We start from the raw sequence: 16322 nt of genomic DNA on the forward strand, positions 1-16322 counted from the left end.
GATGTGGAAGTCAATCAAAGTTATGAGGGCAACTAGCTTCAAAGAAAACATGTTTAAAATGTATCATAGATGGTACTGGCCACCAGAAAAAATAGCTAAATGCTATACCAACTGTTCCAACACTTGCTGGAAATGCAAAACAAGTGTTGGAACCTTTTACCACATGTGGTGGCGGTGCCCAAAAACCCAAAAATACTGGATATGTATACAGAAAATGATACAAGAAATATGTAAAACGAAGCTAGACCTGGTGCCAGAAATATTTCTACTTAACTTACTTCCGGATGGTATAAATTATAATGACAAATATGTTATATTATACATAATAACGGCAGCAAGGATCTTATGGGCAAAGTATTGGAAACAAGAGATCACCCCAAAAAGAGAGGAAGTGATAAAAAAGTTGATGGAAGTAGCGGAAATAGACAAATTAAATTTAATGTTACAAGGGAAACATGAAGAACTGTTTGAGCAGAGATGGGTGGGACTGTATACATGGTTGAAAAATGTATAAATGACTCGAAGGTGTATGTATATTTGAGAACTTTGTTTTATAAAAAACCAATAAATAAAACTTAAAAAAAATAAACAAAGATCTCCAAGACATTTACCTTGACATCAAAAGAAGGCTTGAAGAGCTTGTCTTTTGACAGGAATTTGGATGGGGTATCCAAATGCAGAGATGGTTCTTTCTGTACCGGTTTTCCTTCTGGTGGGGGGCTTGGCCTTTTACCAATATGGTGTGACATAACGGTCTGGAAAGCTTTACTCTGGAACCGGTTCATATCAAGAGGAGTCACAGCTGTTCCCTTCCCAGTTTCAAAGATGCTGTGAGGTCGGTCAGGTGTATTTGAAGATGCTGCGTCTATTCCTGCTTTAAACGGCTCATTGTTGAAGGTCTCTCCTATGTGTTAAAAAAAAATTAAAACTTCATCATTTGCATATTTTTTTTAACAGAATGTTGTTGTAAACATTATTCTATTCTTTTCCTTCAAACTACAGACTGATCTAAAGTCCATCTTCTCCTCTAGAATTTGCACTTCATACAGCTCAGCTGCTCCTTGGGATAAATAAAAACAACCCTCCTTTCCCTCTCCCATTTCCTGCATGCACTGAACCGCATGATGAAGCCAGCTGTAAGAGAGGAGGAGACTGCATTATCAGAGTGCTAAAAAACTGATGTCACTGACTTGAAGCCAATGCTTGGCCTTCTGCTAAGCGATACGTTCTGGAATCAAAGGAAATCACATGCACACCCACGCCCCTTTCTGCTCATGCAAAGGCAAGCCTGGATCCATGACAATACTTATATAGTGCTTAGGATATGCTGGCAGAAAAAGTTTAAAAGAACTATGTTTGAGAAAAGAAAAAAAACAGGGTAAATCTAAAGCAGGGGTGTCGAACTCATTTGTTATGAGGGCCAGATCTGACATAAATGAGACCTTGTTGGGCCGAGCCATGTGTGTCATAAAATGTAATGCCAGGTAGCAGAGATATAAACTTCATAAAGGACACAAACACAAAGGGGTTTTTTTTACTTAAAATAAAAACATGCTTAAAACATTAGCACTCTTGCAATATTTTGTTTATTTAACTGACACCTCTTCCTCTGAATTATTGCATCAAAATGTCTGTGCTGCTGCAATCTTGACTCTGCTGTTCAGGTGTGTATCTGTAAGCTGCAAACCTATGATGTTGTGGCTGTGGCAACAGCAGAACTGGAAACAGAAGCAGAAGACAACCGGTCCCACTGCGGGCCTGATAGAAGCCCTCCGACACCCCTGATCTAAAGCTTTTCTTTTTCTGGATTATACATCATGGACACACCAACAAAAACTTCGTGTCAGCCTACCTTCGGCAACTACACTGTCAATCGAGAACTGGTTTTCCTTGGCCTTTTCCCCTGTCCTGGCAGACTCCAGCAGCCAAGCCATAGTAACAGCTGGGAGATTCCACTTCTTTGCAGCCTCGTACTTAGAACCATCCGGTTCTCTCACTACCAGATGGGTACTGACAAGCATGCCTTTCCTTGGGTTGGCCTTTCTCACAAAGAATTCTTGAACTCTGAAAATGAAACCATTCCAAGCTCATAAAACAAAATATGTGGTGGCATTTTATATACTGAGGTGGACCTGCAAGGATGTGGGAGGGGAGGGCTCCGTTCCCACCATCTCCTGCCACTTGCTCCATTTCCTCTCTTCCCGTCACTGCTGCTTCTGGTCCCGCTCTCCCCCTCATGGGGGTCAGCACCACTCCCTCATTGTTGGGCACTAGTGTGGATTGCTAGTTCCCCCCCTCCCCAATACCTCTGCATGTGCAAATATTGCTCTTGGCCCCCTCCCCCGTATTTTAAACAAAATGTAGTTTTCTGCAAATTGAGGTTTCTCATTTTTTGAGAACCCTTAATTGTAGCCCTGGCCTGGCCCTTTTATGTAGATCTTTTCCATCTGGATGGAAGCCAACCCCCTGGGTATTAGACATTCAAATGATAGCCTTATGTAGTCGCCCACCACTTTTAAAGAAACACTTTAAGATGTTCTAAAAATAAAAAGTGACAATTAAGACCACAATGAATGCATTTAAATAGTTTAGCAGTAACTTCCTTCGCATAAATGGACCTCCCTTTCACTATTTCAGAGTTCTAGAAGAGTCCTAAAGGTAAAGGTAAAGGTTCCCTTGCTCGAAAGCCAGTCGAATCCGACTCTAGGGTTGTGGTGCTCATCTCCGTTTCAAAGCCGAAGAGCCAGCGCTATCCGAAGACGTTTCCATGGTCATGTGGCCAGCATGACTAAACACCAAGGCGCACGGAACGCTGTTACCTTCCCACCGAAGCGGTACCTATTTATCTACTTGCAATTTCTTGCTTTCGAACTGCTAGGTTGGCAGGAGCTGGAACTAGAGATGGGAGCTCACTCCATCATGCGGCACCCGGGTCTCGAACTGCTGAACTACTGACCTTCCACAGCCTGCAGTTCAGCGTCTTAACCACTTGAGCCACCGCAGCTCCTAGAAGAGTCCTACGTCACAGAAAAGTCACAGATGGTGACATATTGCATACCTTGCCCCAAGCAGCTTTGCCAGGTATATTAAAGAGTCTCTCTCTGCTCCACTAAACTGGCTGAACGATAAAACGCATTCTTCCAAGGGGGTGCTTCCTTCCTTCACAGACACTGGTGTGAAAAGTGGACTTGACTTTGGATCTAGAAGGACCTGCTGTTCAACACACATCACCTAACAAGGGTGAAATAAATAATGCAAATTAACCAATAAACCATAACATCTTTCAGTAATACTGAGATTCTGGGGCAAGAAACCACGACACACCAAATGAATTATTTGGAGTGATCGGGGCCTAATCCAAAATCCTATGAGCGCTGATGCATATGTCTGCACATATTTCTGAAACTTGGGATAGGTTTGAAAAATGCAGTTTGAAAAACTAGCAATTGTTTAAATACTTAAAACCACTATTCTCTTCTAGTAATCATCACCAGCATCGTAACTGGGGGGAAACGTTCAGAACACCAAATCCTATCTGCAGCTGCTATATTCAGGCTAAGTCAGCAATTACCAACAGCAACACAAGGATGACATTTGTTAACAGTAACCCGGTGAGACTCTGAGCTGGCTCCACATGAATATGTACAAGTTCTTGGTCATGTTATCTGTGGGCAGAAGAAGTCGGTGATTATAAGAGTAAAATGCAATGAGACCAGAAAATGAATGATCAGTAACATTTATCCTTATTCCTTAGTATGTATTCTACATACTCTCCTAGGATCTGCACTTACCAGCCATGTATTTGTAACCACTTCTCCAACAGTTGACTTCACTTTGCACCCTGATAGTGGAACCACAGCATAGTCACCAATTGCTTTGCTATGTTGAGACAGAACGTTTCCCGCATACTCTTCAATCAGGCCTCTTATGCAGGATTCATCCTCTTTGCCGAAGCCCAGAAGAATAAACTTCTTGCCAACGAATAAGGCTCCTTCAACAACTGTAGAAGTCTCTGTCACGGAACTAATACTGGCAGGGAGCTCTTTTCCTTGCATGGCGGGGTGATTAGTATCACTGCAGTCACCAACATCAACTGCAAGGAAAATTTAAAATGCTACAATCCCACAATGGAAGAAATGCATGGCTTGGATCCGACCAGGTTAATCCTTTGATCACCAAAAAGGCTACGCTGAGGATACATGGACAAAAGCCATGTGGGATGGGTGCAATAAGGAGGGGAATTGGACAAGACTGTCAAAAAACAAGCTGCACACAACTTTCTATATATGTAAGGCAAAAGAGAAAATGAGATGTAAAATCAGAGTCCAGTCTCTTCTACATACTTCTAACATTGTTGGTGGAAAATTTTGTCAAATGTACCCATTCTCTACCTGACAGCAATGGAAAGAATAGGCAGTAGGAGCCAGACAGACCAATGGTCTTAGGCAGTGTTGTATGTTTAATCCTGTGCACAGCCCAAACAGAACAAACTGAAGGAGAATAGGTATATAGGGCACTAAAAGATTTATAGCATAGGCAATTTATGATGTCCTTTTCATCATCTATTCATACATACATAAACCATACACAAACAGATTGCCTCCTGCCACATATCACACATGGGTAAAGTCGCTGTGATGCACCTTCCAGTCATTGCCTGAGCTGCTCGTAAGTCACAGGAATGTTCAAACTCTTAACTGTTGATGAATGTTGCATCACAGAATAGTGACAAACACTGCAGCTTCTGTGAGGCAAATGGCAAATCACTTCCCCAAGAATAATTTCAGGAGATCTCAAGGAAAGGAGGCACTGTGCGGTGTTAGCAGGATGGGGAACACAGAAACACCTTAAGTGAGAGTAGGACGGATGGATCTTACCTGCAGTAGAATTATTGGTGACATACTGAGATAGAAGGTCTTCGTCTGCTTCATGAGCTGGCGTAACGTTCACAGCTTCTTTCTTTGAAAAGCTATTTTTTTTAGGAAGCACTGGCTTCACTACATGGTGCTCCAAAAGGGAAGCATCCATTGTTTGGTAGGTTGCAGGGATATATTGTTCCTCAGCTACTAAATAACCCTTTCTAAAGCATTCCAGAAGCCATTTTGCTGTCACAACATACGGTCTATAAAACAAAAACACGAATTACAGATGACGGGGCGGGGAGAACCTACCCTTCCTTCTGTAGCCATATATATTTTACATTTCTACCACAAAGCCCAGACCAAGCAACAGTTTTTGAATGTCAAAAAGTGACATGCAGATCTGAAATGAATATTCACAACTCAGCATTTGATTTTCATAGAACTGAAAGAAAACTTCTGCCAATTGAAGATTTACTAGATAGCGTGCACAGGTAGCAAAGAATCTCTCATGTATGATTTTAATTGCCATATCCTTCACATTCAACAAAACACAACACGTACATAACTCTGGACAAGAGCACGGTTACAGATAATGGGGGTTACAGATCACTTGTCTCTCTCAGATCTGATCAACAGTTCTCATTAAATTAAAATAATCACAACTTAATTAGGATGCTCATCATTGTATACCAAAGAATGTGCCACATGAAGAAAACATTCATTTTTTAAAACTAAAATGCTATCAAAATGCTTCTAGAAGGAAATGTGCTTGCAGACAAAGACCTTTAGTTACTAGTACCTCTGTGATGTCTTCTTCAAAAATTGTTTCAGTTCATCATCACAGTCACCAACAATGATATGTGTCACATCCTCATTGAGCTGATTGAAACGAACACCACCTCCAGAATTAATAAGCCTTCTCATCTTATCTAACTTCCTGCCACTGAAACCAGAGAGGTAAATCTGCAAAGGAAGAAGTACAGAACAAACCTGATCCAAAGCAGTAAATCACAGATGGTTAAAGACAACCCCATGAACAGCTAAACATTCCTGTAAAGTCTTCTCTGCAGTCCTTCCCACTGCTGAAGAGGAAAGCTACTGCAGAGTATAAATCTCTTACTTGGGACTGTAGCTTAAACCTCTTACTCTCTAGCAGAGTGTTGTTGTTGTTTAACCTCCTACATAAATTTCTTTCTGGATAGTGGAAATGCAATTAATCCAGATTTCCTTAGAATGGAATAACATGCAAACTAATAATGGAACAGCTACAATGTACAAGTGGTACCCTAACAAAGAACCTGAATGCCTTTGGCTGCCTGGCCTGGCTGCTGGGAGAAAGAAGGCCATTTGCTGCCTTTTTCTGGAGGAAGAGACAAACAGAAATGACAGCCATTCACTGCCACACATTCATTCATGACAGCAAGGTACAACGCTTCCCTGCAAAACTTGTAGACTGTATAGTTCTATAGGTCAACATAACTAGCTGAGTAATCTCATAAGTGCATGTATACTGTAAGACATACTCGACAGCCATCCAGTAAATCTTCAGGAGCCTGCAAAGAACTAATATCCAAGTTGATCAGATCAACAAAAGGCAGATCCAGTTTGCTATTCACAACCGAGCTACATCCTGTTTCATTAACACCACTGAAGTTGATATTTGAAATATGGCTGACATCTGAGAGGGTCCGAGCTTTGAATAAAATTCAAATAAAGAAGGAAGTTAGATAGACCTTAGTGCAGTGTATAATTATGCAATCTATGATCTTACTCTGGTATAACAAAAGAAAGAGATGGCAAGAACTACTGACTAAAAAGATCTTATTATTTAAGTGTATCAGAGGTACAAGTATTTAGACAATTCATAATACAGTGAAAATATCCTTTGAATTATAGAAACCACTTCAAGATGCTTTTGTAAATGTACAGGGCATTAGTGCCACCAATAAAATATTTGGCATGCAGTTCTTTCCTCACTTTAATTATTACTAAAAACATCACAGGCTAGGATAGGATACATGTGGACTTGGATCCACCGGAAGGTTTCCATGAATGGAAGGGATTTCTATCTGCAACACTCCGCTTTCCTGCCTCCCCTCTCCCACTGCAGTCCAAAACAACTCCTGAAATTCTGTTCTTGTAGGACAGGAGGCACCTAGGAACAAGATGAAGGTGAAACTGGAGAAAAATGGCCACCAGTGTGAAATTTCTCTGGTGGATCCAAGCCATTGGGTTGGCTTCTACAGATCTGTTCCACTATCAGTGGCACTTTCCTCTTCCAGACTCTTTGCGCCAGAGAAAGCACCACCACCATTAGCAGAACAGATCCACAAGATCCAACCTGCAGTAGCTATCTACGTACACAAAGATTTTACCACAGGAAGTTGGTCGCTGGTCTGGCCTTCACTCATCCTCCACACACGACTCACAAGTCTGGTTATTGTGTGTGTGTGCAAAGTGCCACCAAGTCACAGCCAACATATGGTGACCCTGTAGGGTTTTCAAGGCAAGACTCCCTTCGTGGTCTCCCATCCAAGTACTAACCAGAACTTGGCTTCTAAGATCTGACAAGATTGGTCTAGCCTGGACCACCCAGGTCAGGGCCTGATTATTGTACAGGTCCTTCAAATATTTATGGCCAGTAATGCTATAAAAGATACCACGGAATGAAGCATTTTCAAGACTGGGGCCTTATGAGCCATAATGCAGTCAAGAACTGTTCTAATTACCATCAGGCTTGCTGGCTTCATTGGTAGGAGTTGATGTGCTTGGGGCACTCTCTTGCTTTGACCCAGGTTCTACTGCATACATCGACTCATCCTGGCAAAATCCCTTCTCAATACTGTCAAAGAACCACTGGATAGATACACAATGGACATTCCATCTTCTTGCACACTCGTATTTTGGACCTGTCCCATGTACAAAAAAATACCCCCAAAGCACACACTGTAACATTACAAGCCATTTGTCTGAGAAACAAACTGCCAAAAGTACATATATGGTTGGTTATAGGATACTTCTTCAGTGACATGTGAAAACCCAACCTCTCACTCATTTTGGACATGATGACTGCAGCAATACTCAGCTTATTCCTTTTAAATAACTGCATTGACACATGGAGAGATTTATGCTTGCTGTTGTGAACAGGATGTGGACAGAAATAAAGTCTTAAATGTATGCCATATAATTGCATTGAGGTCATAATTATAACATGGAGAAAAATGTATTCTCTAGGCTTCATCCAAATAATTGCATCTAATGCAAATGTGCAGAAGACTAACTAAGGCCCCGGTCACGCGGGCAGGAAATTGCAGAGGAGAAGCGTGGCTGTTTGCCCTGGGGCAAACTACTGCGCAGTTACGTGATCAGACCTCTTGTGGAGGTCCTGTGGAAGTACCGTGGAGGTTCCATGGCAAGGGAGAGGTGCCGATCACAGGACAAGCCGGCGCGCAACGAAGAAGCGCGCGCCGCGGCAAACTGTTTTGTATTTTTGTGTACATGACAAATGTGCATGCTCCGTTGGGTGCGCATGCGCATCCACAGAGACTTGGACAAAAAAACACACCTTATTTGCAAGGGGACATGGGCGGGCGCCGGATGCCACCGGAAACGCGATCAGACGCCCGCCCTTGCCCCGCAGTTTCCGGAAACTAGTACCTCCAAGGTACTAGTTTTTTGCCACGCAGTTTCGGCTGGAAGCCTCGGTTGAGCCACAGGAGTGCTACGCTTCCCAGATGTGCTGGTGAGATCGCGCCCGGAAACTCCGCCTGTTTTCCGTCTCACTTGTGTGGCTTCTGTTACGTGTGACCGCAGCCTATATAGAGTATCATTCAAACAGCCAGGTAAGGGAGGAGGTGTTGTTGTTTTTTTTAATCGTATGCTGATTTCAGATCTTTGTGTTTTTGTCTCTAGCTTCTCTCCCATCTCATTTTATGGTTGTTGGGTTATGACACTGTTTTAATGGGTTTCATCTATTTTTAAATATTGTTTTTATGTTTATATTGGAAGCCGCTCAGGAAATCCTTAAAGGCAGAAAATATAAACTGTTAAATAAAACACGAGAGAAAAGAAAATGACAAACAAGAGGTGCAGTCTTCAACACGGGATGGGGGGAATGACGATGGAAAAGTATGATCTGAACAACTCGTTATTAGAAAATAATAAGTTGCTATGAAGAATCTGTTCATAAGCAGTACAGCACACTGAAAATAACTAGACAAACACATTTTGCAACTTAACAAATTGAAAAAAGACATACTAAGGCTCTCTCCTGCATCCAGAACTGATTCCTACAAGGCTGATAGTTACAAGTCTGCCAATATTTACAAGAAGTCTCTCAAACTCAAGCCAAATAAAAGGTATGCATTTCAAAAGCGTTTTTACCTTTGGGTTCTTGAACAATAAGATGGGTACATTCGTTCATCTTGAGCTGACCTGAATACTGGCCGCCATTCTCGATAGTGAGGCGCTGGACCTCTGTTCGGTCCAGACTGCTCAAGCCCGTTACACAGACTGTGCAACCACGAAATAAAGGACATAAGAAGTCTCCCATGTTTATGTCTGTGTATCTAATCATGCTGTTGGAGACAAGAGCCATAAAACACATCTGCCATCTATCTTTTGCCAGAGGAAAAACTAAAAGCACTAGGAGTACTGCATGAGTAACTAAAACGGTACAGAGTTGTATAGCTTTGGGACGATGAAGAATGACATGTTGGGTCCCATCTAGACTCCATACACAGAAGTGTACTTCCCCATCTCCCCCTTCTCGCTGCAACCTAAAATGTCCCTGAAATGTGCTGGGGGGGGGGGGAACAACACACCCAGGAGCAGAATAAGGGGAAACCTGGAGAGGTGCTGTGACGGGGAGATTAGGTGAAAATTACCACCCCACGCACACATGCATATATCGATTTTTTAATGGGATCCAACCCAACATGTTTAGTTTCAGGCAAGAAGAGATAGTTGGAATATGATTCCTAGTAGTGACCTCTCTCATTACAGTTTTGAACCTTACATTCTGCAAGTACAGCAGGGTTATACACAGGATTAAAATCTTCAGTAAAGATCGTAACTCAGATTTTTCAAGCGTTTTGGTTTCCTAAATATATACCTCACCTGTTTTGTGATTTGTCCCACAATGTTTTCACCCAAGAGGGAAGTAAAATGGGTTTCTTTAAATTAGCAGCAACTAAATATTTCTTGCTTCCAACTTCTCCAGCCACAAGATGTGTCACTGAAATATTAAGATCTCTGTAAATACGGCCACCCATCATCTGTATGTACTGGTGGACCTCCTCCTGTGGAAGGAAAGAAATTATATGTTAGCTAAGAATGGCTCAAACAAATCCTGAGAATCTGCAAAGTATTTTGAATACTAAAGGTATTACGCTACCATAATACTAGTAGAAGCACAGCTAAAGGACATTGTCCCCCTTTTGCCAGTACAGTTTACAAGCAGAAATGGCACAGTGGAAAGATTCAGAGAAAGGAAACAAAAATTATGGCGTGCCAAAAATATAAATAGTGCAAGGAGATGCTGAAAGTGGTCAAATTGGCTTGAGGTAGCAGACAGAGACATGATAGTGTGTGAAGTGTTCAGATAATATGAAAAGGTTTTCTGTTGTGCTACAGGAAGATCAAGTAATTATTAGTGTCCTTAAACAAGAGCATAGATTTGTATATATTACTACAAGGAAAGAACAGGACAATGGAATAAACTTGCCTAAGGAAATTGTGGACACTCTTAAAACTCAGAAACCAGACATCAGACCCTTGTCACATTACAGAAGTTTGTTTTAGAAATGACACCCCCCATCACTTTGAATGCTGCCTTTCTAAGAGAAAGCTTACATCTTGTCGTCTTTAAGTGACAACTTGAAAGTGAGTCTGAGTGCTGTCCCAACCAGGGTTTCACCTTCTAAGACCACTGAAGTAAATGGATTTGGAAGGGTATAGCTATGGTTAGGACTGCACTGTTTGGCCTCTAATTCCCAGGGACAGGCATTTCAGAATAATAAACCAGTCGCAAGCATCTAAAATTTATCTAGAAGATAAACCTCACACAGTGATTGAAAAAAGCCATAACACAATGCATTACTCGTGCTTCCTTGGGGAGATTTGTGCAAGACACCGTTACATCAGCCATCGTCATGTTATAAACTGGGTAATCAGCCCTCGGAACACATCGCTGGTTTTGCATGCAGTAAATGACTACCTGTGGTCCAACAATTCTACAGCCAAGCTGAAACAAGAGACAAAGTCAATCAATAGGATACTTTCCCATCAAGAATCGCTCTGCCACCAGCCCTCCATCCATTCAACAAACATCAAATAATTGGTTTAAAAAAAAAACAACCATCAAATAATAAACTAGAGAGATCTAAGCTATGATCTATTCTCAAAATCCATCTTGAAAGCTGTTTATATGGTTAGTTTTGATTCTTTCTGAATGTGAGAAGGGTGGCTCAATTTCCAAATAATGCAGAAAAAGCTCGTGACAGCCTGTAATTGACTACTATACTAAAACCCAAGAAAGTAGTCACGTATTCATTAAGAAGCAAAGAAGAAGAGATTGGATTTATACCCGTCCTTCACTCGGAGTCTCAGAGCGGCTTACAAACTCCTTTCCCTTCCCCTCCCCACAACAGACACCCTGTGAGGGAGGTGGGGCTGAGAGAACTCTGAGAGAACTGTCCTCGAGAGAACAGCTCTGACAGAACTATGGCTTGCCCAAGGTCATCCAGAAGCTGCAAGTGGAGGAATGGAGAACCCAGTTCTCCCAGATTAGAGTCCGTGCACTTAACTACTACACCAAAGCGACAGTGTGGTGTAGAAGTTAAAAGTGCTGGACTGCAATATGAAAGCCCTGGGTTCAAATCCCTCCACTGCCATGACCTACCTTACGGGTTTGTTGCAAGGATAAACAGAAACATGTTCTTTAGAAAAACAGAAACATGTTCACTACCCTGAGTTCCTTACAGGAAGGGCAGGACATGTATGTACTACTATACAGATATATTTGCTGTCTTTGGAACAGCTTACAGCAGCTGTGGAAGAAATATCTATTCACTCCCCCCACACACACACACATTTGCACAAGTACACAGAATACCCATTGTCTTGTGGGGCTTTCTACTTGAAGTGCTCAGTGAGAAAATATTGTCATTACAGGAACAAGCCACACATCACAACAAGCCATGATTATGGGACCATGCCTTTGGAAATCCTCAGGCTCACGCACTGCTTCCCCTTGCATGTTGTATGGAAAGGAATCACTATTGTCACAAACAACACTGTTGATTCATCAAATCCCTACGGTTCAGTTGCCCCTTACCCAAGCTTGCGGATCAGTATTAAATCGAAATTGAAATGATTAATTTCCAAGTCACATAAAAAACAGGAGGAGGAACGATCATGTGAACCCAAGGATTTTCAAGACTCATTCCTATAACAAGACCTCTACTTTCTTTTTGGTACAAAACATTTAAGGGTTAACAGGTAAGGAGCAAACCTTTTGAAGGTGATTAAAAACAATTCCACTGAACTGATCACATATATAAAGGGACTTGTCGTTCTCTTGTATTTTCAGTGCGGCTTCCTTTTCAAGAATCTGGAGGTATTCATCTGATTGAAATTCTTTTATCGACTGAAAAACACACAAAAGTATTATAGTTAATGCGAATTTGTAAGCACTGTTCCTTCCCATCTATCATTATTTAAACAGTGGCTGCACTATAAACGCAAAACTATAAATAGCTGGAGCTACATTTAATTCAGCTTACAGTACAGAAATAGGAAGTGTACTATCACTGCTACATTCTCTCCCTCCCACTACTTCTTACTTAAAAAAAAAAAATGCCTGGTTGTATGGGGCTGCCTGCCAGCCATGATCTTACAAGACCACAGCTAGCATTTTTTAAGCTGCCAAAGGGATACAGGAACACACATCACTTTTCCATGAAGGGTGGTAGGGGTGATTAAGCACCTCTAATTTCTTTTTTCCGGACACTTGGGATTTTGTAGAAATCCCTTTCTGTGCCTGGCTCCTTTGCACAGATACACACTCTGATGCCAAGTTCAGACTTAGTTTTGTCTAATAACATCAGACTAAGAGTGGCCCAGGCTAGTCTGATCTCATCTGATCTTGGAACATAAGAACATAAGAGACGCCAATGTTGGATCAGGCCAAAGGCCCATCCAGTCCAACACTCTGTATCACACAGTGGCCAGAAATACCAGTGCCATCAGGAGGTCCACCAGTGGGGCCAGGACATTAGAAGCCCTCCGACTGTTGACCCCCCCCCAAGCACCAAGATGACAAGCTAAGCCTGGCTAGTATTTGGATGGGAGAACTCCAAGGAATACCAGGGTCCTGACGCAGAGGCAGGCAATGGCAAAGCACCTCTGAACATCTCTTGCCTACGTGGTCGCCATAAGTCAGCTGTGACTTCACGGCACTTTCCACTACCAAGAGTCAGTGTGCACATAACATTTACTAAGCATGCAACCAAGCTCAAATAGGTATCAAGTAAACTTACCTCAAGGGCCTGAAGGAAAAATTCTGAATTTTTTGCAGACTTTATAAACTTCACAAAATATGGTTCCTTGTTACTATTCATCATTAACTGATTAAGGAGAGAAGAAAGCAAATGTAGTATTCTTGAGAAATGAATTATTAACAACAGGTCAAAGGAATAATCACCCGCAAATGGAGGCCTGTCCAAGAAATACCAAGGTACAGGTACAGTTTTACCAAACAAGATAAAATCCAGTTATTCATATATAAGACTACAGCTGTTTTGCATATGCAACAAAATCTTGAAAATACCCTTTATTAGCAGCTAGTCCTACCTTGTGACAAGCTTTCCCAGTTTACACTTCCATCAGTTCTAATCATCATCCAAGTTAGGCTTTTTAAGGAATTAATGTCTCTCCCGAAGATCCCATTGTCAATTTCATGAGAAATGGACAATTTCAGAGCTTCATACTCAGAGCCTTAGTGATCTGGCTTAAGAATACTACAAACCTTTAAGGATTATCATTATGCTAGGAATTCTTGGTGAGTATGGACAAAGAGGCATTTGTTTTAAAAAATGTGCAACTCTAGACATCCACTGTTTTCAAATGAAAAAAATATGTAGCCATACCGCAAACTATAAGGCACAGAATTTATTTATTTAGTACACATTTATATTCCACCTTTCTGCCCCAAAAGTGCCACCAAGGCAGCTAACAATTAAAACAGCATAATAAAGTACAACATAAAAACATTTTTTTAAAAAAAGTTAAAATGCATACATAAAACTGAGGACACCAATTAAAATACAAGGCAAGAAGGAGGGCTCATTAAGAGAATGCCAGACAAAACAAAAAAGTCTTCAACTGGTAGTGGAAGACAGTGACAGAAGGGGGCCAAGCAAATATTCCATAATTTGGGCACCACAATCAAGAAGGCCCTTTCTTGGGTTGCCATCATATAGCTAAGGAAAACAGGCATCTGAAGGAGGGGCTCAGACAATGTTATGGTTAGGTAGGCTCCTACAGTAGTAGGCAGTCCTAAAGGCAGGGCTCAACTAATCCCAGACACCAGGGAGCCATGGCACCTAGAAATTTCACTGTGGTGCCTAGCATTTCCAGCAGTCATGTATTCTAAGTGTCTCTCGGTGATTCTCAGTAGATGCACAAAGCTTATTTCGGTGAGGGACAGAGATTAGCTTTGTTGCAATAACAGCCATGGTTAAATCATATTTATTTAGATGCTACAACACTTTTGTTAGAGCTTTAAAAAAATAACAACAAACTGTGAAGAGCTTAGGAGGAATACGTTCATTAAAATATAAATCCTGAAAAATAAGTTTGGCTCCTAAATTGGGGGTGGGGGGGCTCATAATACAGAAGAAAATTTGTCAACTATGTTGTTGTTCAGTCGCACAGTCGACCCTGAAAAATCAGTTTGGCTCCTAAATTGGGGGGGGGGGGCGCTCATAATACAGAAGAAAATTTGTCAACACCTTTCTGAAGGAATGTTGGTCCCTAGCCACATAACTATGTTGTCGTTGTCGCACAGCCGAGTCCGACTCTTCACGACCCCATGGACCAGATCCCGCCAGGCCTTCCTGTCTTCCGCCGTCCTCTGAAGTTTGCTCAAGTTCAAGTTCGCATAACTATATAGGGTCTTAAAGATCAATGCCCTTGAATTGGGCCTAGAAACAAACTGGGAGTCACTGTAGATGGACCAAGACTGGAGCAATATGGTCCTTAGAGCCCATTCAAGCCAACTTCTAATATGGTTCTCATTTGTGTAGGGGGAATGTCAAAGGCACAAAGAGTTCAAATCATATTACTTTACAAAACATGGATGTTTTCTCAGCCTTTTGTTCTTCCACAACTAGAAATCTGGATCTTGTAGAGTACTCCACAGCACAGTTGATGGATAAACAAATAGAGCCTGCTTGTTTGTAGGGTAGTTAACATGTAGATAGTTTCTTTGAGGAGGCATTGGCGTTAAGTCTCTCCGCTTATTTGTTTATAGAAACCACTTTTAGTGATCAGATCAAGATGGATAGCCATGTTAGTCTGTCTGTAGCAGTAGAAAAGAGCAAGAGTGCAGGAGCACCTTAAAGACTAACAAAATTTGTGGCAGGGTATGAGCTTTCTTCTTCAGATACAGCTAGAATATAAGTCCATCTGTCCTAAATACTGGAAAGTGGAGTGATTTCAGATGCCAAATGACAATAGCAGGCAAATGACAATAGCTGGTGAATGGCAATAGCAGGCATGACTGAATTAAGTGTGATATGCAGAGGGGTAGCAGGCATGGAGAAATCAGTGTTGGTAATGAGACAGGATGCCTAGATCTCAATTCAGTACACATGTATGCATTGTCTTGAGCTTCATTTATCAGTTCAAGTTCAGCAGTCTTTCTTTCTAATCTCCCTTTGAAATTCCTTCATAAGAGAACGGCTACTTTTAGGTCAACAACTGAATGTCCTGGAGGGTTAAAATGTTCCCCCACTGGTTTTTGAATACTGTGGTTGCTAATGCCAGACTTATGTCCACTAAATCTTTGTCGAAGGGACTGGCCTCTTTGTCCAAGGTAGAGGGATCAGGAAAGTCAGTATGCAAATAACTGAATATAAACAAAACAAAATAACATAACAGAATCTAAAATAGTTGGCAGGGATCGGTACCCCTGAGGATGAAAGTGTTCAAATTTTTGAAACTATATTCAGTCATGAGAGAGAAAGAGAGATCTGAGAGATGTTGTGATGCACTACATAGTGCTGAACTGACAGACAGGGGCCATAGGTTTAAATCTCTCTCACCCATGAAGCTCACCAGTTAACTTAATGGACAAGATCTCAATTCAGACTATCATGGAGGGTTACTGTGAAACTCCGGCACACCACTCTGAACGCCTCAGAAAAAGGGCAGGGTACCCACTTTCACTATGTGATT

At 41.6% G+C, this 16322-nt stretch overlaps 1 protein-coding gene across 1 annotated transcript in view; it reads right to left on the reverse strand.

The window, feature by feature from the left end:
• TOPBP1 (topoisomerase (DNA) II binding protein 1) overlaps positions 1-16322 on the reverse strand; it is a 40417-nt gene that overhangs the window by 23630 nt on the left and 465 nt on the right. Inside the window, exons 2-14 of the mRNA XM_015412240.1 lie at positions 13403-13489; positions 12376-12510; positions 10963-11106; positions 9981-10162; positions 9246-9439; positions 7592-7771; positions 6386-6555; positions 5662-5825; positions 4878-5122; positions 3792-4093; positions 3059-3231; positions 1853-2064; positions 612-904 (exon numbers count right to left, since the gene is read on the reverse strand). Coding sequence (XP_015267726.1) covers positions 612-904; positions 1853-2064; positions 3059-3231; positions 3792-4093; positions 4878-5122; positions 5662-5825; positions 6386-6555; positions 7592-7771; positions 9246-9439; positions 9981-10162; positions 10963-11106; positions 12376-12510; positions 13403-13486 — 2478 coding nt within the window. The 5' untranslated portion in view covers positions 13487-13489. The remainder of the gene's footprint in view (positions 1-611; positions 905-1852; positions 2065-3058; positions 3232-3791; positions 4094-4877; positions 5123-5661; positions 5826-6385; positions 6556-7591; positions 7772-9245; positions 9440-9980; positions 10163-10962; positions 11107-12375; positions 12511-13402; positions 13490-16322) is intronic.

Source organism: Gekko japonicus, unplaced genomic scaffold, assembly GCF_001447785.1.
Source record: "Gekko japonicus isolate JY-2015 unplaced genomic scaffold, Gekko_japonicus_V1.1 scaffold747, whole genome shotgun sequence".
NCBI lineage: Eukaryota > Metazoa > Chordata > Lepidosauria > Squamata > Gekkonidae > Gekko > Gekko japonicus.